Source organism: Lagenorhynchus albirostris, chromosome 6, assembly GCF_949774975.1.
Source record: "Lagenorhynchus albirostris chromosome 6, mLagAlb1.1, whole genome shotgun sequence".
Classification (NCBI taxonomy): Eukaryota; Metazoa; Chordata; class Mammalia; order Artiodactyla; family Delphinidae; genus Lagenorhynchus; species Lagenorhynchus albirostris.
Window position 1 is genome coordinate 115,400,745 of NC_083100.1, and position 20,448 is coordinate 115,421,192.

A 20,448-nucleotide genomic window follows, 5' to 3' on the forward strand; every position below is an offset into this window, starting at 1 on the left:
TGCTAATATGGCCCATTTGCTCTTTTTAAGAGAATTAGCTATTGTTTTCATTTTCCTCTTCATTCTGAAATCTTTTGTAATAAATACTCCAAAATTTACATGTGAAAGTGTAGTTGGTTACCTGGTTTTTCTTTCTTCAGATATATAACAAAGTAAGGACTGGAGAAAAAGTTAAAGTTGAACATGTGGTCAGTGTCCTGGAGAAGAAATATCCATATGTGGAAGTGAATAGCATTTTGGGGATTGACTCTGCTTATGATCAGAATCGGAAGGTAAACATTCTCTGGCACTTCTCATTTGACTGCAACACTATACTTTCCTTACGTATCCTTATTATTGGGGGTTACTGTTAATAAAGGTGGTGATGGTGAAATATTTAGGCACTTAGCATTTATTTTATTTTACTTTTTTTTCATTTTAACATCTTTATTGGAGTATAATTGCTTTACAATGGTATGTTAGTTTCAGCTTCACAACAAAATGAATCAGTTATATATATACATACGTTCCCATATCTCTTCCCACTTGCGTCTCCCTCCCTCCCACCCTCCCTATCCCACCCCTCCAGGCGGTCACAAAGCACGGAGCTGATCTCCCTCTGCTATGCGGCTGCTTCCCACTAGCTATCTACCTTACGTTGGGTAGTGTATATATGTCCATGCCTCTCTCTGGCTTTGTCACAGTTTACCCTTCCCCCTCCCCATAGCCTCAAGTCCATTCTCTAGTAAGTCTGTGTCTTTATTCCTGTTTCAGCCCTACGTTTTTCATGACATTTTTTTTTTCTTAAATTCCATATATATGTGTTAGCATACGGTATTTGTCTCTCTCTTTCTGACTTACTTCACTCTGTATGACAGACTCTGGGTCTATCCACCTTATTACAAATAGCTCAATTTCGTTTCTTTTTATGGCTGAGTAATATTCCATTGTATATATGTGCCACATCTTCTTTATCCATTCATCCGATGATGGGCACTTAGGTTGTTTCCATCTCTGGGCTATTGTAAATAGAGCTGCAATGAACATTTTGGTACATGACTCTTTTTGAATTATGGTTTTCTCAGGGTATATGCCCAGTAGTGGGATTGCTGGGTCATATGGTAGTTCTATTTGTAGTTTTTTAAGGAACCTCCATACTGTTCTCCACAGTGGCTGTATCAATTTACATTCCCACCAACAGTGTAAGAGGGTTCCCTTTTCTCCACACCCTCTCCAGCATTTATTGTTTCTAGATTTTTTGATGATGGCCATTCTGACTGGTGTGAGATGATATCTCATTGTAGTTTTGATTTGCAATTTCTCTAATGATTAGTGATGTTGAGCATTCTTTCATGTGTTTGTTGGCAGTCTGTATATCTTCTTTGGAGAAATGTCTATTTAGGTCTTCTGCCCATTTTTGGATTGGGTTGTTTGTTTTTTTGTTATTAAGCTGCATGAACTGCTTATAAATTTTGGAGATTAATCCTTTGTCAGTTGCTTCATTTGCAAATATTTTCTCCCATTCTGAGGGTTGTCTTTTGGTCTTGTTTATGGTTTCCTTTGCTGCACAAAAGCTTTTAAGTTTCATTAGGTCCCATTTGTTTATTTTTGTTTTTATTTCCATTTCTCTAAGAGGTGGGTCAAAAAGGACCTTGCTGTGATTTATGTCATTGAGTCTCCTGCCTATGTTTTCCTCTAAGAGTTTGATAGTTTCTGGCCTTACATTTAGGTCTTTAATCCATTTTGAGCTTATTTTGTGTATGGTGTTAGGGAGTGATCTAATCTCATACTTTTACATGCAGCTGTCCGGTTTTCCCAGCACCACTTATTGAAGAGGCTGTCCTTTCTCCACTGTACATTCCTGCCACCTTTATCAAAGATAAGGTGACCATATGTGCGTGGGTTTATCTCTGGGCTTTCTATCCTGTTCCATTGCTCTATCTTTCTGTTTTTGTGCCAGTACCATACTGTCTTGATTACTGTAGCTTTGTAGTATATTCTGAAGTCAGGGAGCCTGATTCCTCCAGCTCCATTTTTCGTTCTCAAGATTGCTTTGGCTATTCGGGGTCTTTTGTGTTTCCATACAAATTGTGAAATTTTTTGTTCTGGTTCTGTGAAAAATGCCAGTGGTAGTTTGATAGGGATTGCATTGAATCTGTAGATTGCTTTGGGTAGTAGAGTCATTTTCACAATGTTGATTCTTCCAATCCAAGAACAAGGTATAACTCTCCATCTATTTGTATCATCTTTAATTTCTTTCATCAGTGTCTTATAATTTTCTGCATACAGGTCTTTTGTCTCCTTAGGTAGGTTTATTCCTAGATATTTTATTCTTTTTGTTGCAATGGTAAATGGGAGTGTTTTCTTGATTTCACTTTCAGATTTTTCATCCTTAGTGTATAGGAATGCCAGAGATTTCTGTGCATTAATTTTGTATCCTGCCACTTTACCAAATTCATTGATTAGCTCTAGTAGTTTTCTGGTAGCATCTTTAGGATTCTCTATGTATAGTATCATGTCATCTGCAAAGAGTGACAGCTTTACTTCTTCTTTTCCGGTTTGGATTCCTTTTATTTCCTTTTCTTCTCTGATTGCTGTGGCTAAAACTTCCCAAAACTATGTTGAATAAGAGTGGTGAGAGCGGGCAACCTTGTCTTGTTCCTGATCTTAGTGGAAATGCTTTCAGTTTTTCACCATTGAGGATGATGTTGGCTGTGGGCTTGTCATATATGGCCTTTATTATGTTGAGGAAAGTTCCCTGTGTGCCTACTTTCTGCAGGGTTTTTATCATAAATGGGTGTTGAATTTTGTCAAAAGCTTTCTCTGCATCTATTGAGATGATCATATGGTTTGTCTCCTTCAATTTGTTAATATGGTGTATCACGTTGATTGATTTGTGTATACTGAAGAATCCTTGCATTCCTGGAATAAGCCCCACTTGATCATGGTGTATGATCCTTTTAATGTGCTGTTGGATTCTGTTTGCTAGTATTTTGTTGAGGATTTTTGCATCTATGTTCATCAGTGATATTGGCCTGTAGTTTTCTTTCTTTGTGACATCCTTGTCTGGTTTTGGTATCAGGGTGATGGTGGCCTTGTAGAATGAGTTGGGGAGTGTTCCTCCCTCTGCTATATTTTGGAAGAGTTTGAGAAGGATAGGTGTTAGCTCTTCTCTAAATGTTTGATAGAATTCGCCTGTGAAGCCATCTGGTCCTGGGCTTTTCTTTGTTGGAAGATTTTTAATCACAGTTTCAATTTCAGTGCTTGTGATTGGTCTGTTCATATTTTCTATTTCTTCCTGATTCAGTCTTGGCAAGTTGTGCCTTTCTAAGAATTTGTCCATTTCTTCCACGTTGTCCATTTTATTGGCATAGAGTTGCTTGTAGTAATCTCTCATGATCTTTTGTATTTCTGCAGTGTCAGTTGTTACCTCTCCTTTTTCATTTCTAATTCTATTGATTTGAGTCTTCTCTCTTTTTTTCTTGATGAGTCTGGCTAATGGTTTATCAATTTTGTTTATCCTTTCAAAGAACCAGCTTTTAGTTTTATTGATCTTTGCTATTGTTTCCTTCATTTCTTTTTCATTTATTTCTGATCTGATTTTTATGATTTCTTTCCTTCTGGTAGCTTTGGCGTTTTTTTGTTCTTCTTTCTCTAATTGCTTGAGGTGCAAGGTTAGGTTGTTTATTCGAGATGTTTCCTGTTTCTTAAGGTAGGATTGTATTGCTATAAACTTCCCTCTTAGAACTGCTTTTGCTGCATCCCATAGATTTTGAGTCGTCGTGTCTCCATTGTCATTTGTTTCTAGGCATTTTTTTATTTCCTCTTTGATTTCTTCAATGATCACTTCCTTATTAAGTAGTGTATTGTTTAGCCTCCATGTGTCTGTATTTTTTACAGATCTTTTCCTGTAATTGATATCTAGTCTCATGGCGTTGTGGTTGGAAAATATACTTGATACAATTTCAATTTTCTTAAATTTACCAAGGCTTGATTTGTGACCCAAGATATGATCTATCCTGGAGAATGTTCCATGAGCACTTGAGAAAAATGTGTATTCTGTTGTTTTTGGATGGAGTGTCCTATAAATATCAATTAAGTCCATCTTGTTTAATGTATCATTTAAAGCTTGTGTTTCCTTATTTATTTTCATTTTGGATGATCTGTCCATGGGTGAAAGTGGGGTGTTTAAGTCCCCTACTATGAATGTGTTACTGTCGATTTCCCCTTTTATGGCTGTTAGTATTTGCCTTATGTATTGAGGTGCTCCTATGTTGGGTGCATAAATATTTACAATTGTTATATTTTCTTCTTGGATCGATCCCTTGATCATTATGTAGTGTCCTTCTTTGTCTCTTCTAATAGTCTTTATTTTAAAGTCTATTTTTTCTGATATGAGAATTGCTACTCCAGCTTTCTTTTGGTTTCCATTTGCATGAAATACCTTTTTCCATCCCCTTACTTTCAGTCTGTATGTGTCTCTAGGTCTGAAGTGGGTCTCTTGTGGACAGCATATAAAAGGGTCTTGTTTTTGTATCCATTCAGCCAATCTGTGTCTTTTGGTGGGAGCATTTAGTCCATTTACATTTAAGGTAATTGTCGATATGTATGTTCCCATTCCCATTTTCTTAATTGTTTTGGGTTCGTTATTGTCGCTCTTTTCCTTCTTTTGTGTTTCTTGCCTAGAGAAGTTCCTTTAGCAGTTGTTGTAGAGCTGGTTTGGTGGTGCTGAACTCTCTCAGCTTTTGCTTGTCTGTAAAGGTTTTCATTTCTCCATCAAATCTGAATGAGATCCTTGCTGGGTAGAGTAGTCTTGGTTGCAGGTTTTTCTCCTTCAACACTTTCAATATGTCCTGCCAGTCCCTTCTGGCTTGCAGAGTTTCTGCTGAAAGATCAGCTGTTAACCTTATGGGGATTCCCTTGTGTGTTATTTGTTGTTTTTCCCTTGCTGCTTTTAATATGCTTTCTTTGTATTTAACTTTTGACAGTTTGATTAATATGTGTCTTGGCGTATTTGTCCTTGGATTTATCCTGTATGGGACTCTCTGTGCTTCCTGGACTTGATTAACTATTTCCTTTCCCATATTAGGGAAGTTTTCAACTATAATCTCTTCAAATATTTTCTCAGTCCCTTTCCTTTTCTCTTCTTCTCCTGGAACCCCTATAATTCGAATGTTGGTGCGTTTAATGTTGTCCCAGAGGTCTCTGAGACTGTCCTCAGTTCTTTTCATTCTTTTTTCTTTATTCTGCTCTGCATTAGTTATTTCCACTATTTTATCTTCCAGGTCACTTATCCGTTCTTCTGCCTCAGTTATTCTGCTATTGATCCCATCTAGAGTCTTTTTCATTTCATTTATTGTGTTGCTCATCATTGTTTATTTCATCTTTAGTTCTTCTAGGTCCTTGTTAACTGTTTCTTGCATTTTGTCTATTCTATTTCCAAGATTTTGTATCATCTTTACTATCATTACTCTGAATTCTTTTTCAGGTAGACTGCCTATTTCCTCTTCATTTGTTAGGTCTGGTGGGTTTTTATCTTGCTCCTTCATCTGCTGTGTGTTTTTCTGTCTTTTCATTTTCCTTATCTTACTGTGTTTGGGGTCTCCTTTTTGCAGGCTGAAGGTTCGTAGTTCCTGTTGTTTTTAGTGTCTGTCCCCAGTGGCTAAGGTTGGTTCAGTGGGTTGTGTAAGCTTCCTGGTGGAGGGTACTAGTGCCTGTGTTGTGGTGGATGAGGCTGGATCTTGTCTTTCTGGTGGGCAGGTCCACGTCTGGTTGTGTGTTTTGGGGTGTCTGTAGACTTATTATGATTTTGGGCAGCCTCTCTGCTAATGGGTGGGGTTGTGTTCCTGTCTTGCTACTTGTTTGGCATAGGATGTCCAGCACTGTAGCTTGCTCGTCGTTGAGTGAAGCTGGGTGCTGGCGTTGAGATGGAGGTCTCTGGGAGATTTTCGCCGTTTGATATTATGTGCAGCTGGGAGGCCTCTTGTGGACCAGTGTCCTGAAGTTGGCTTTCCCACCTCAGAGGCACAGCACTAACTCCTGGCTGCAGCACCAAGAGCCTTTCATCCACACGGCTCCTTAATTTGGGATGATTCGTTGTCTGTTCATGTATTCCACAGATGCAGGTACATCACGTTGATTGTGGAGCTTTAATCCGCTGCTTCTGAGGCTGCTGGGAGAGATTTCCCTTTCTCTTCTTTGTTCTCACAGCTCCCAGGGGCTCAGCTTTGGATTTGGCCGCGTCTGTGCGTGTAGGTCGCTGGAGGGCATCTGTTCTTTGCTCAGGCAGGACGGGGTTAAAGGAGCCGCGGACTCGGAGGCTCTGGCTCACTCAGGCCGGAGGTAGGGAGGGTCACGTAGTGCGGGGCGGGCCTGCGGCGGCAGAGGCCGGCATGACGTTGCCAGGCTGAGGCGTGCCGTGCGTTCTCCCGGGGAGCCGTCCCTGGATCCCGGGAACCTGGCAGTGGCGGGCCGCACAGGCTCCCCAGAAGGGGGTGTGGATAGTGACTTGTGTTCGCACACAGGGTTCCCGGTGGTGGCAGCAACAGCCCTAGCGTCCCATGTCCGTCTCTGGGGTCCGCACTTCTAGCCGCGGCTCGCGCCCGTCTCTGGAGCTCCTCCAAGCAGTACTCTTAATCCCCTCTCCTCGTGCACCAGGAAACAAAGAGGGAAGAAAAAGTCTCTTGCCTCTTCGGCAGGTCCAAACTTTTCCCTGGACTCCCTCCCAGCCAGCCGCGGCGCACCAGCACCCTGCAGGCTGTGTCCATGCTGCCAACCCCAGTCCTCTTCCGGTGCTCCAACCGAAGCCGGAGCCTCAGCTCCCAGCCCCACCCGCCCTAGTGGGTGAGCAGACAAGCCTCTCTGCTGGTGAGTGCCGGTCGGCCCTGATCCTCTGCGCTGGAATCTCTCCGCTTTGCCCTCCGCACCCCTGTTGCTGTGCTCTCCTCCGTGGCTCCGAAGCTCCCCCACTCCGCCACCCGCAGTCTCCGCCCGCGAAGGGGCTTCCTAGTGTGTGGACACTTTTCCTCCTTCACAGCTCCCTCCCGCTGGTGCAGGACCTCTCCCTATTCTTTTGTCTCTGTTTAATTTTTTCTTTTGCCCTAACCAGGTATGTGGGGGGTTTCTTGCCTTTTGGGAGGTCTGAGGTCTTCTGCCAGCGTTCACTAGGTGCTCTGTAGGAGTTGTTCCATGTGTAGATGTATTTCTGGTGTATCTGTGGGGAGGGAGGTGATCTCCGCGTCTTACTCTTCCGCCATCTTCCCGGAAGTCCTCCGGTACTTAGCATTTAAAAATTTAGAAACCCGGTCACTTTTCTGTCTCTGCAAATATAGTTTATATTTCAATTTTGTGAAGATATCGTTGATTTTAGCTGGCCTATGAACTATACAATTGAAAAATAATTTCTCTTTATAATGCACTGGTAGTACCTGAATGATATATGTTCTGGATAAAATCTGTTGGAAGTATATGATGTATGCTTGTAAGGTATGATATGTGTGCCTAATGTGTGTCATGTATTTAATTGTTTAGGCCAAAGATGGAAATGCAATAGGAAATGTAATAAATAGAATGGCAAAGTCTCATAATAAGGATATAGGGAAATATTTTAAAGTCTTTATTTAAAGATAATAGTGAGACATTAAATATAGTGAAGGACCTTTATTGTAAGCAGGAACAAGGTGGTCAGTTTATTGAAAACAAATGTTAAGGCAAGGCATCAAAATACATTTCTGAAACAATTTAAAACAATAAAAAAGTGTATTTATTTACCAGCTTTTTTTCATGTTTTTGAATGAAGGACAAGGCCTTTGGTTCATCTGTTTGAGATCTGAGCTATCATTTCGTTAGAAACCATGCTGATAATGCATTGTTTATACATTCTCTTTTATCTGAGTACAGAATCCTAGATTTTATAATCTCCCTCTCAAGTCTTACCACACCCAATTCAACACCAGTTGTTTTTTAGCGTTTCACTTTTTTTTTTCTAGTCATTCAGTTTGTTTTTGTTTCCTTCCTTCCTTGCACTTATTTTAACTTAATATAATTTTATTATGGTAACATTGATTTGTAACATTATATAAGTTTCACGTGTACAACATTATATTTCTACTTCTGTATCCCCTACAGCTTGCCCACCACCAAAAATTTAGTTTCCATTCATCACTGTACAGTTGATCCTGTTTACTCATTTCCCCGCCCCCAGTATCTACTACTTTGTTACATGTTTGTTTTGGTTTGTTTTGGTTTGTTCATTTATTTTCTTTTGTTTGTTTATTACTTTTTTATATTCCACGTGTAAGTGAAATCCTATGGTATTTGTCCTTCTCCGTCTGACTTATTTCACTAGCATAGTACCCTCAAGGTCCATCCGTGTAGTCACAGATGGCAAGATTTCATCTTCTTTTTATGACTGAGAAGTGTTCTATTGTGTGTATGTGTGTTTGTGTGTGTGTATGTATATCTCACATCTTCTTTATCCATTCATCTGTTGATGGACACTTGGGTTGTTTCTGTATCTTGGCTATTGTAAACAATGCCATGATGAACATAGGAGTGCATATAATTTTTTGGATTAGTGTTTTCACGTTCTTTGAATAAATAACCAGAAGTGGAATTACTGGATCATATTCTATTCTTAATTTTTTTTGAGGACTCTCCATACTGTTTTCCATAGTGGCTGTACCAATTTACATTCCAACAGTGCAAGGGGATTCTCTTTTCTCCACATACTTACCAACATTTGTTATTGCCTGTGTTTTTGATAATAGTCATTTTGGCAAGTGTGAGGTGATATCTCATGTGGTTTTGATTTGCATTTCCAAGATGAATAGTGATGTTGAACACCTTTCATGTGCCTGTTGGCCAGCTGTATGTCTTCTTTGGAAAAATATCTATTTAGGTCCTCTGCCCATTTTTTAATCAGGTTGTTTTTTTTGTTGTTGTTCTTGAGCTGTATGAGATCTTTATATATTTTGCACATTAACCTCTTATTGGATATGTTATTTGCAGATATATTCTCTCATTGGGTAGGTTGTCTTTTCATTTTATTGATGGTTTTCTTTGCTGTGCAGAAGCTTTTTTCATTTGATATAATTACATTTGTTTATTTATGCTTTTGTTTTCCTTGCCTGAGGAGACATATCTAGAAAGATATTGCTAAGATGGATGTCAGAGAGGATACTGCCTTTTTTTTCCTTAGACTTCTATGGTTTCAGGTCTTACATTAAAGTTTTTAATTCATTTTGAGTTAATTTTTGTGTATGGTGTGAGGTAGTGGTCTAGTTTCATTTTTTTTTTTTTGCATGTGGCTGTCCGGTTTTCCCAACTCCATTTATTGAAGAGATATCATTTCTCCATTGTACGTTCTTTGCTCCTTTGTCATAAATTGTCCATATATGTTTGGTGTTATTTCTAGGCTCTCATTCTGTTCCATTGATCTATGTATCTGTTTTCCTGCCAATACCATGCTGTTTGTATTAGTATGGCTTTGTAATATAGTTTGAAGTCAGGAAATGTGATGCCTCCAGCTTTGTTCTTTTTCTCAGGATTGTTTTGGTTATTCAGGATCTTTTCTGTTTCTGTATAAATTTCAGAATTTTTGTTCTATTTCTGTGAAAAATGTCCTTGGGATTTTGATAGGGATTACATTGAATCTGTAATGTAAATTGTCTTAGGTAATATGAACATTTTATTTATTTATTTTTGGCTGCACCATGCAGGATGTGGGATCCCTGACCAGGGATTGAATCCGCACCCCTTGCAGTGGGAGTGTGGAGTCTTAGCCACTGGACTGCCAGGGAAATACCTTTTTTGTTGTTGTGTGTGTGTGTGTGTGTGTGTGTGGTTTTTTTTTTAATTGGCTTTATTTATTTTTTTCTTGGCCGTGAGGCATGGCTTGCAGGATCTTTGTTCCCCAACCAGTGATTGAACCAGGGCTCACAGCAGTGAAAGTGCAGAGTGCTAACCAGTGGACTGCCAGGGAAGTCCCTTAATATGGACATTTTAACAATGTTAAATTTTCCAATCCATGAGCATGAAATATCTTTCCATTTATTTGTGTCTTCTTTGGTTTCTTTCAACTGTCTTACGGGTTTCAGGGTACATCTTTCACCTCCCTGGTTAAATTTATTGTGATTATAAATGGGATTGTTTTCTTAATTCCTCTTTCTGCCTAGCGTATAGAAATGCAACAGATTTTTGTACGTTGATTTTATATCTTGCAACTTTATTGTATTTGTTTATTACTTCCAATAATTTTTTGGTGGAGTCTTAGGGTTTTCTGCACATAAAATCATGTCATCTGCAAATAGTAAGTTTTACTTCTTCTTTCCAATTTGGGCATGTTTTGTTTCTTTTTCTTACCTCATTGCTCTGGCTAGGACTTTCAATATTGTGTTGAAAATGAGTGGCAAGAGTGGGCATCCTTGTCTTGTTCCTGATCTTAGAGTGATAGCTTTCAGTTTTTCACCATTGAGTATGATGTTAGCTGTGGATTTGTTGTATGTGGACTTTATTACGTTGAGGTATGTCCCTTCTATACCCACTTCACTGAGAGTTTATATCATAAATGGGTGTTGAATCTTCTCAAATCGTTTTTCTGCATCTATTGAGATGATCATGTGGTTTATATCATTCATTTCGTTAATGTGGTGTATCACATTGATTGATGTGGGGATGTTGACTTTCATCCCTAGAATACATTTCACTTGATTGTGATGTGTGATCCTTCTTTTTTTTTTTTTTTTAAGATCATCTTTTAAAAAAATTTTATTTATTTATTTTTGGCTGCATTGGGTCGTCGTTGCTGTGTGCGGGCTTCCTCTAGTTGTGGCGAGCAGGGGCTACTCTTCATTGCGGTGCGTGGGCTTCTCATTGTGGTGGCTTCTCTTGTTGTGGAGCACGGGCTCCAGGCGCGCAGGCTTCAGTAGTTGTGGCATGCAGGCTTAGTAGTTGTGGTTCATGGGCTCTAGAGTGTGGGCTCAGTAGTTGTGGTGAACAGGCTTAGTTGCTCCGCAGCATGTGGGATCTTCCCGAACCAGGGCTCCAGCTCGTGTCCCCTACGATGGCAGGCGAATTCTTTCTTTTTTTTTTTTTTTGATGTGGACCATTTTTAAAGCCTTTATTGAATTTGTTACAGTATTGCTTCTGTTTTGGTTTTTTGGCTGCGAGGCATGTGGAATCTTAGCTCCCCGACCAGGGATCGAACCCACACCCCCTGTATTGGAAGGCGAAGTCTTAACCACTGGACCGCCAGGGAAGTCCTGGCAGGCGGATTCTTAACCACTGTGCCACCAGGGAAGTCCCTGTATGATCCTTTTGATGTATTGTTGAATTCAGTTTGCTAATATTTTGTTGGGGATTTTTGCATCTGTGTTCATCAGAGATATTGGCCTGTAATTTTCTTTTTTGTGTGTTGTCTTTGTTTGGTTTTGTTATTAGGGTAACTCTGGCCACATAAAATATGTTCTGTTTGCTTCAGTTTTTTGGAAGAGTTTGAGAAGGACTGGTGTTACTTCCTCTTTAAATGTTTTGTAGCACTCACTAAGGAAACCATGTGGTCCTAGGCTTTTCTTTGTTGGGAGGATATTCATTACTGATTTAGACTCCTTACTTATTATTGGTCCAGATTTTCTATTTCTTCATGATTCAGTCTTGGTAGGTTTTATGTTTCTAGGAATTTATGCATTTCTTCTAGGTTATCCTGGAAGATATGTATTATGTATATATAATATACATCTTTTTAAAAAATTCATTAGAGTTTTTTTTAAAATAAATTCATTTATTTATTTATTTTTGGCTGCATTGGGTCTTTGTTGCTGCCCATGGGCTTTCTCTAGTTGCGGTGAGCAGGGGCTATTCTTCTTCACAGTGTGCGGGCTTCTCATTGTGGTGGCTTCTCGTGTTGCAGAGCAAAGGCTCTACGCATGCGGGCTTCAGTAGTTGTGGCACACGGGCTCAGTAGTTGTGGCTCGCGGGCTCTAGAGCGCAGGCTCAGTAGTTGTGCACACGGGCTTAGTTGCTCCGTGGCATGTGGGGTCCTCCTCGACCAGGGCTTGAACCCATGTCCCCTGCATCGGCAGGCGGATTCTTAAGCACTGCGCCACCAGGCAAGTCCCCGTAATATACATCTTAATCCTCTATCTGTATCTTGTCCCTCCCAGCTTCACTCTCCCCACTGGTAACCACTAATTTGTTCTCTATATTTGTGAGTCTGTTTTTTTTTGTTGTTGTTATATTCACTAGTTTACTGTATTTTATAGATTCCACATGTAAGTGAGATCATAAAGGATTTGTCTTTCTCTGTCTGACTTATTTCACTTGGCATAATGCCCTCCAAGTCCATCCATGTTGTTGCAAATGGCAAAATTTCATTCTTTTTTATGGCTGAGTAGGAGTCCGTTGTGTACGTGAACTGCATCTTCTTTATCCATTCATCTCTTGATGGACACTTAGGTTGCTTCCATATCTTTGTTTTTATTTTTTTTAACATCTTTATCGGAGTATAATTGCTTTGCAGTGTTGTGTTAATTTCTGCTATACATATACATATATCCCCATATCCCCTCCCTCTTGCGCCTCCCTCCCACCATCCCTGTCCCACCCCTCTAGGTGGTCACAAAGCACCGAGCTGATCTCCTGGTGCTATGCAGCTGCTTCCCACTAGCTATCTGTTTTACATTTGGTAGTGTATATATGTCAGTGTTACTCTTTCGCTTCGTCCCAGCTTACCCTTCCCCCTCCCCGTGTCCTCAAGTCCATTCTCTACCTCTGTGTCTTTATTCCTGTCCTAGATTCCATATATATGTGTTAGCATACGGTATTTGTTTTTCTCTTTCTGACGTACTTCACTCTGTATGACAGACTCTGGGTCCATCCACCTCACTACAAATAACTCAATTTCATTTCTTTTTATGACTGACTGATATTCCATTGTATATATGTGCCACGTCTTCTTTATCCATTCATCTGTTGATGGACACTTAGGTTGCTTCCATGTCCTGGCTGTTGTAAATAGTGCTGCAGTGAACATTGTGGTACATGTCTCTTTTTGAATTATGGTTTTCTGCTTCCATATCTTTAATTCCCCTATTAACATTGTATAGTTGTCTTTTTCTCCCTAGAGATCTGTTAGTATTCGTTTCATATATTTAGGTGTTCTGATGTTGGGTGCATATATATTTAGAATTGTTAAATCTTCTCAGTGAATTGACCCCATTGTCATTATATAATGACCTTTTTATCTCTTGTTACAGTTTTTGGCTTAAACTCTGTTTTGTCTGATAGAAATATAGCTACCCCTGCTCTCTTCTGGTTTCCACTTACGTAAGTGTATCTTTTTCTATCCCTTCACTTTGAGTCTGTGTCCTTAAAGCCACAAGGAATTGTAGGCTCATATAGTTGGGTCTTATTTTTTAATCCATCCAGCCGTTCTATGCCTTTTGATTGGAGAATTTAATACAGGAACATTTAGAGTAGTTATTGATAGATAAGGGACATAGTAATGCCATTTTATTAGTTATCTGAGGCTGATTTATATTTCCCTTTTTCCTTTTTTCCTCTCTTGCTGCCTCCCTCTGTGAACTGATGATTTTCCATAATGGTATGCTTTGGTTCCCTTCTCTTCATCTTTTGTGAATCTACTGTAGATTTTTGTTTTGTGGTTACTATGAGTCTTACGTAAAATATTTAATAGATAAAACAATCTCTTTTATGTTGATGACTTAACTTTGATCAAATATAAAAACTACCCTTTTATTATTCCCACCCCTTTTTTGTTTTGGACATCACAGCTTAACTCTTTATGTTGTGTATTCAATAACAAATTATATCTATAGTTACTTTTAGTACTCTTGTCTTTTTTTTTTGCTTTTCATCAGCATATTCTTTATATTGAAAACAGCAAGATGGAGTTTTCTGCATGAACAGCATCATCATTAGAGGGGAATTCAGGCAACTGTCATCCATCCCGCATTCTCTTTGAGCATGGAGGGCATTGCTACAAAATTCATAGTTGAGGGCCCTCTCTTGCTTCATTGAATACTCTTGTCTTTTAACCTTTATAGAGTTAAGTGGTTAATACAGCATCATATTTACAGTGTTAGGGTATTCTGAATTTGACTGTATACTTACCTTTACTAGTGTGTTGTATGTTTTCATGTTACTAATTAACGTCCTTTCATTTCAGCTTGAAGGACTCCTTTCAGCATTTCTCGTAAGGCAGGTTTGGTGATGATGAACTCTCTTAGCTTTTGTTTGTCTGGGAATGTCTTTATTTCTCCTCCATTTCTAGACAATAACTTTGCCAGGTAGAGTATTCTTGGTTGGCAGTTTTTTCTTTTAGCAGTTAGAATGTATCATCCCACTCACTCCTTGCCTGCAACTTTTTTACTGAGACGTCCACTGTTAGCCTTCCCTGGTAAGTTACAAGCTGCTTCTTCTCTTGCTGCTCTTGCTGCTCTTAAGAGTGTCTGTTTTTGACTTTTGATAGTTTTATTATAATGTGTCTTGGAGAGGTTCTCTTTAAATTTATTTTCTTTGGTGACCTATGATCTTCAGGAACTTGGATATCCAAATCTCTCTCCAGATTTGGGAAGTTCTTATCCATTATTTCTTTAAATAAGCTTTCTGCCCCCTTCTCTATCTCATCTTCTCTGGAACTCCAGTAATTTGAAAATTATCCATATACCATTTCTTTAATTCTTCGGTTGCTGTTGTTGTTATTGTTGTCCCCTGACTGGATAATTGCAAAGTTCCTGTCTTCTAACTTGTAGGTTATTTTCTTTTGCTTGATTTCACTCTGGTGTTAATGCTATACCATTTTAAAAATTTCATTCATTATATTCTTCAGCTCCAGAATTTCTGTTTGGTTCTTTTTTATGCTCTCTGTCTTTGTTAAAATTCTGATTTCTTGTTAAAAAAAAAAAATTCTGATTTTGTTTGTGTATTGTTTTCTTGATTTTGTTGAATTGTCCTTCTGTGTCTTCTTGTAGCTCACCGAGTCTCCCCAAAACAGCTATTTTGAATTCTTCATTGGGTAAATTGCAGATCTCCATGTCTTCGGGATTGGTTACTGGAAGATTATTGCGATCCTTAGGTGATGTTATGCTTTCTTGATTTTTCATGTTCCTTGCAATTGTAAGTTGCTACCAGAAGTGACTGGTAGCAGTCACTTCTACCAGTCTTTACTCTCTGCTTTGGGAGAGAAATACCTTCCATTTCAGGAAGGTTGGAATTCTGAGGCTTTCTCAGAATGTCTGTGGGTACACCTGCTCCGTGCTGTTGTTCCCTCTTGTGCAGAATTCTGAACTTGTTTATTTAGCTCCTCTTGATTCTACATTGCCCGCAGGCTGGGTGCGGACAGGCCACCTCCTTTTTGTTTCCCCCACAGTGGCACTAAAGCTCAAGTTTTTTGTCTCTTGCTGGCCTGCTGATGTGGATTGGCTTTCTGTACGTCCTCACTATCCATCTGGCGAAGCTCACTCTTGCTGCCCTTGTCAGGATTGTGCACTGGCAGCCAGCCACAGGGTGTGGGTATATGGTGGTAAGGTGTGTGCAGAGCACTGTGGGGTGCCCATGAGTCATCTGGGGGCATCTGTGGATGAGGTGTCCTGGGTGTCTCATAGGTGGGCTTGTTGATGCCGTAAGTAGGATCTGCCTTCCTTAAATGCCCTATGAGTGCACTGTCTGCTGCTCTCCCAGCCTCTTCACCCATGGTGATGCCACTCACAAGTCAGTATTCTGGATGGAGCGGGAGAGAAATGAGCCTCTTTGGCAGCATCCCACATAGCTGGGGAGGTTGAGTGCTCAGCCATTGCTCTTATGTCCCTTGTAGGAGAAATCATAGGCTCAGAAGATCTCTTGTGGCCCTAAGCTGTACTGCCTCGGGAGAGGGGTGATGTGAGTAAAGTCAGACTGTTCTCTTACCCTCTCCAGTGTGTCCAAATTCATATTTTTTTGCTCCAGTGGTGTCCTGGAACTTCTTGCTGGAAACCTGGACTTCACAGAGGCTGTCTTGTCTATGGGTGATTGATTAAGATAGTTTTTCCCAGGGGTTCCCTGGAGCCAGCTCATGCATCAGTGCAGAGCCCACAGCCAGGGTCAAAGTCCATCTGCATGTTACCTGCTGCAACACTTCTCCCGGGCCACTTGGCATATGGTGCTGAATTCCAAAGCTCCCACAAAGACCCTTTTGTCAGTGGATAAATGCCAAGTTGTTATTTTTCTGTGGGGGAGACACTAATGAGGGAAGTCTTATTCAGCCATGATACTGACATCACTCCTGCCTCAGTGTTAAATCTCCTTGTTTTAAGGTTTGGAGTTGAAGCTGGTCATGAGAGCTACTCAGTTTAGACTGAACATGTTTCCATTATTGTACTGCAACCTTCTGTTCAGTCACTTACCTTTTTTTTAAAAAAATAAAATAATATTGATATGGGCATGTAGTGATTTTTCACATTTTCACAAACAGCCTGAGTAGTATTCTGTAGAAAAAGAAAAGGTGAAATAAAAGGAAAGAAGGGCCACTTCGGGAATCTTTGAGAAAATTAATGGAATTTTCTTATATTTCACTTTTGGAAAATGTTTAACTCTGGTTTTCTATCATCCTATTGAAGAAAAAGTACATGTTGCCTTTTTTATTGTGGATGATTGCTATATCAAAAGGATTTGCTTGAAAAACATTGACTATAGTGGACGAATTGGGGAAAAGGGTATTTTTACACGTTGTCTTTTATGCATTAAAATCTTGATTTTGCTGAAGAATCAGGTGGGAGTATCACAGACCTAACTCCTCAATAGGTTCCCAGATTTGGCCATTTTCCTCATCTCTACTGGTTAGAGGCCCTTCCCATATAAACAGATCGTAGTTACCTAGCTATTTAAGTAGGCATATACTCTCAAGAGAAGGATGTTGGGAGATTCTCAGAGGTCCTAAGAATCTAATGATCAGTAAGATTTTTTAAGTTGCAGGAGCTGTACCCCTCATATGAAAAAGCCCAAGAAAAATAGATTTTTTTGAAAAGGAGGAATGACTGCATTTTTAAAAAAAATTAATTTATTTTTGGCTGTGTTGGGTCTTCATTGCTGCGCACAGGCTTTCTCTAGTTGCAGTGAGAGGGGGCTACTCTTCGTTGCCGTGCGCAGGCTTCTCATTGCGGTGGCTTCTCTTGTTGTGGAGCACGGGCTCTAGGCACATGGGCTTCAGTAGTTGTGGCACACGGGCTCAGTAGTTGTGGCTCGCGGGTTCTAGAGTGCAGGCTCAGTAGTTGTGGCGCACGGGCTTAGTTGCTCCGCGACATGTGGGATCTTCCCGGACCAGGGATCGAACCCGTGTCCCCTGCATTGGCAGGCAGATTCTTATCCACTGCACCACCAGGGAAGCCAGAGTGCAGTTTTTTTTTTAAAGGAGGAATGAGTGCAGTTAGCAAATGTTATTACACTTAGGAATATCTGTACCTTTGTGTATATCTGAAGCTGTGTTATCTTCTATGCCTGGTATTTGAAAGAAGTAATCATTTCTAAAACTACGTAGTACAATTAAGGTAGATCTTTTGAACTGAAGAGAATATAGTCTGATAGGTGCATATTTATATGTTTCAAAGTCAAAGTAAGAAAAGTTCTAACTTATTCATGCAAACATTTTACATTTGGCATATTAACTCTGAGTCTTTATTAATCTCAGTTATCATTTATGAATGGCTTATTTGTGACTTTGTAGTCAGTGTTTCAAAATTATGTGTAATTAACATTTTTAGTGATCAGTTGGTAGAAATTCTCACGTGTAATTTTTAAGCGTGACTCTGATAATTGGCCTGCATTCTGTTAATTTTTAGTCTGATAATCTATTTGCAAGTTGCAAAGTTCATAGTCAAAACATCTCCCTCCCACTCTTGCCTTTTACTCAGTTGCCACGTTCAGAGAAAACCAGTGTTACTTCTTATAGTCACTGAGAGTTATAATGTGGATTTTGTTTTGTTTTCCTGGGAGATTGATTTTCAAAGCTCAAAGTATATTTAAATTGAGTTTTTATGAACTTCTTTGAGATAGGTGAGATGTCAAAGAACAGAATTAATGTAACAGTTTTGGGAGTGTACATTTTAAAAGTTTTAACCATGTTATACAGAGATGGCAGAAATCAACCTGGAAGGCCTTTCTCATTGTGCCATGTTAGTCCATCAGATAAGTCTGTACTATCAGTTATCACTGTGGCTAGATCTGAAACTAAGCTGATGACTGGTATTAGTTACCGAATTGAGGTACTTTTCTATTTGTGCTATCTAAAATGGTTATATATTTTAAAATTCTGCTATTTTCAGAAGATAGCAGTTACAAGATGTTTAACAAGAATGCTTTAAGGAGCTCTTTTTATATCTTGGGTAATATATAGTTTTTACTCTAAAATCTTAGTCTTGGGTCTGTGGTTGATATCTGGGGGAATGTACCTATGTCGATTGTTGGAAAAGTCTCAGATATGTTTGCTCGCCTGGTACTTCCCTGCCAAGGAACCTCTTTTGTCCTGGAGAAGGCAAAAGATTGAGCTTAGTACATTATAGAACAATTTTTGAGCACTGTTTTCCCACCAACCTTGTTTTGTTTTCTGTAGGTGTAACTTCTTGTTTAGTGATATGGACCCTTTTAAATTTAGAATTGGGTGTAAATATTTCATCTCAAGTTATCTGCCCAGGAGCACTAATAATTTATGACAGTCTATAGTTGTGCTGCCCATTATAGTAGCCTCTGGCCACATGAGCTTTTAAAGTGGAAATTAATTAATTTCATGTGCTCAATAGCTACATGTGGTTAGTGGTTACTGCATTGGACAGTGAAGATAGAATATCTCCATCATTGCTCAAAAGTCTCTTGTATAATTTGGGCTGTAGTATATGTAATTCAGGTCTGGTAGCCTGGGCTGCTTAAAATTACCCTCATCCCCATCTTCAACCACTTCCTGATTTATAAGGTTTTGTGGTTTTATTAAAACTCAGTAAATTTTTTTTTTTTTTTTTTGCGGTACGCGGGCCTCTCACTGTTGTGGCCTCTTCCGTTGCGGAGCACAGGCTCCGGACGCGCAGGCTCAGCGGCCATGGCTCACGGGCCCAGCCGCTCCGCAGCATGTGGGATCTTCCCGGACCAGGGCACGAACCCGCGTCCCCTGCATCGGCAGGCGGACTCTCAACCACTGCGCCACCAAGGAAGCCCCAGTTCTTTATTTATTTTTAAAAGAATTTTTCTTTAGTTATTTCTTGGTTTCCATATTTCTGTTTCTTTTCTTGTTAGAACATGTATGTGTGAAAAATATGCTTTGTTCCATTTGTCTCAGGAAGGACAAAAATATGCTGTTTGTGGTCCCATGTGTTTCAGGAAGCAAGAGGCTACTATGAGCAGACTGGAGTTGGTCCACTGCCTGTTGTCCTGTTCAATGGAATGCCCTTTGAAAAGGAGCAGCTGGACCCTGATGAGTTGGAAACCATCACAATGCACAAAATCCTGGAGACTACAACCTTCTTTCAAAGAGCAGTGTACTTGGTAAGTACTGTTTCAAGGCTGATTTTGAAAGAGGATGGTTTGCTTACATTTTTGTAGTCCTGTAGTAGGCAATAAAGTTTTCTATACACCACTCATAATTGATTTGCAGACTCCCAGCAGGTTCTGCTGTAGTGAAAATATCCCTGAGACTTTCTGTGCGTTTTTTTTTTTTTTTTTTTGCGGTACGTGGGCCTCTCACTGCTGTGGCCTCTCCCGTTGCGGAGCACAGGCTCTGGACGCGCAGGCTCAGCGGCCATGGTTCACGGGCCCAGCCGCTCCGCGGCACGTGGGATCATCCCAGACCGGGGCACGAACCCGTGTCCTCTGCATCGGCAGGTGGACTCTCAACCACGGCGCCACCAGGGAAGCCCTCTGTACGTTGTTTTTGAAATAACGAATTTTATTGGCTTCAAGCTTAAATTTTATTTTAAAAATTCTTAAGAATTTAGCCATTCTAAGAGATATTTGTTCTACTTGTAAGGAATTTTGACTCAGAAAAATTCACATATTTTATATATATATAGTTATTGTTGAGATATAACTTACATGCCGTAAAACTCAGCCTTTTTTTTTTTTTAACATCTTTATTGGGGTATAATTGCTTTACAATGGTGTGTTAGTTTCTGCTTTATAACAAAGTGAATCAGTCATACACATACACATGTTCCCATATCTCTTCCCTCTTGCGTCTCCCTCCCTCCCACCCTCCCTATCCCACCCCTCCAGGCGGTCACAAAGCACCGAGCCAATATCCCTGTGCCATGTGGCTGCTTCCCACCAGCTATCTACCTTACGTTTGTTAGTGTGTATATGTCCATGACTCTCTCTCGCCCTGTCACAGCTCACCCTTCCCCCTCCCCATATCATCAAGTCTGTTCTCCAGTAGATCTGTGTCTTTATTCCTGTCTTACCCCTAGGTTCTTCATGACATTTTTTTTCTTCTTA

At 39.9% G+C, this 20,448-nt stretch overlaps 1 protein-coding gene across 4 annotated transcripts in view; it reads left to right on the top strand.

Moving 5' to 3' along the window:
* The window catches only part of UGGT1 (UDP-glucose glycoprotein glucosyltransferase 1), a 124,294-nt gene that overhangs the window by 40,807 nt on the left and 63,039 nt on the right, over positions 1-20,448 (top strand). For all 4 annotated transcript variants that reach the window (XM_060153115.1, XM_060153117.1, XM_060153116.1 and 1 more), the window contains exons 17-18: positions 141-272; positions 19,339-19,503. In XM_060153115.1, the coding sequence (XP_060009098.1) occupies positions 141-272; positions 19,339-19,503 (297 nt within the window). The remainder of the gene's footprint in view (positions 1-140; positions 273-19,338; positions 19,504-20,448) is intronic.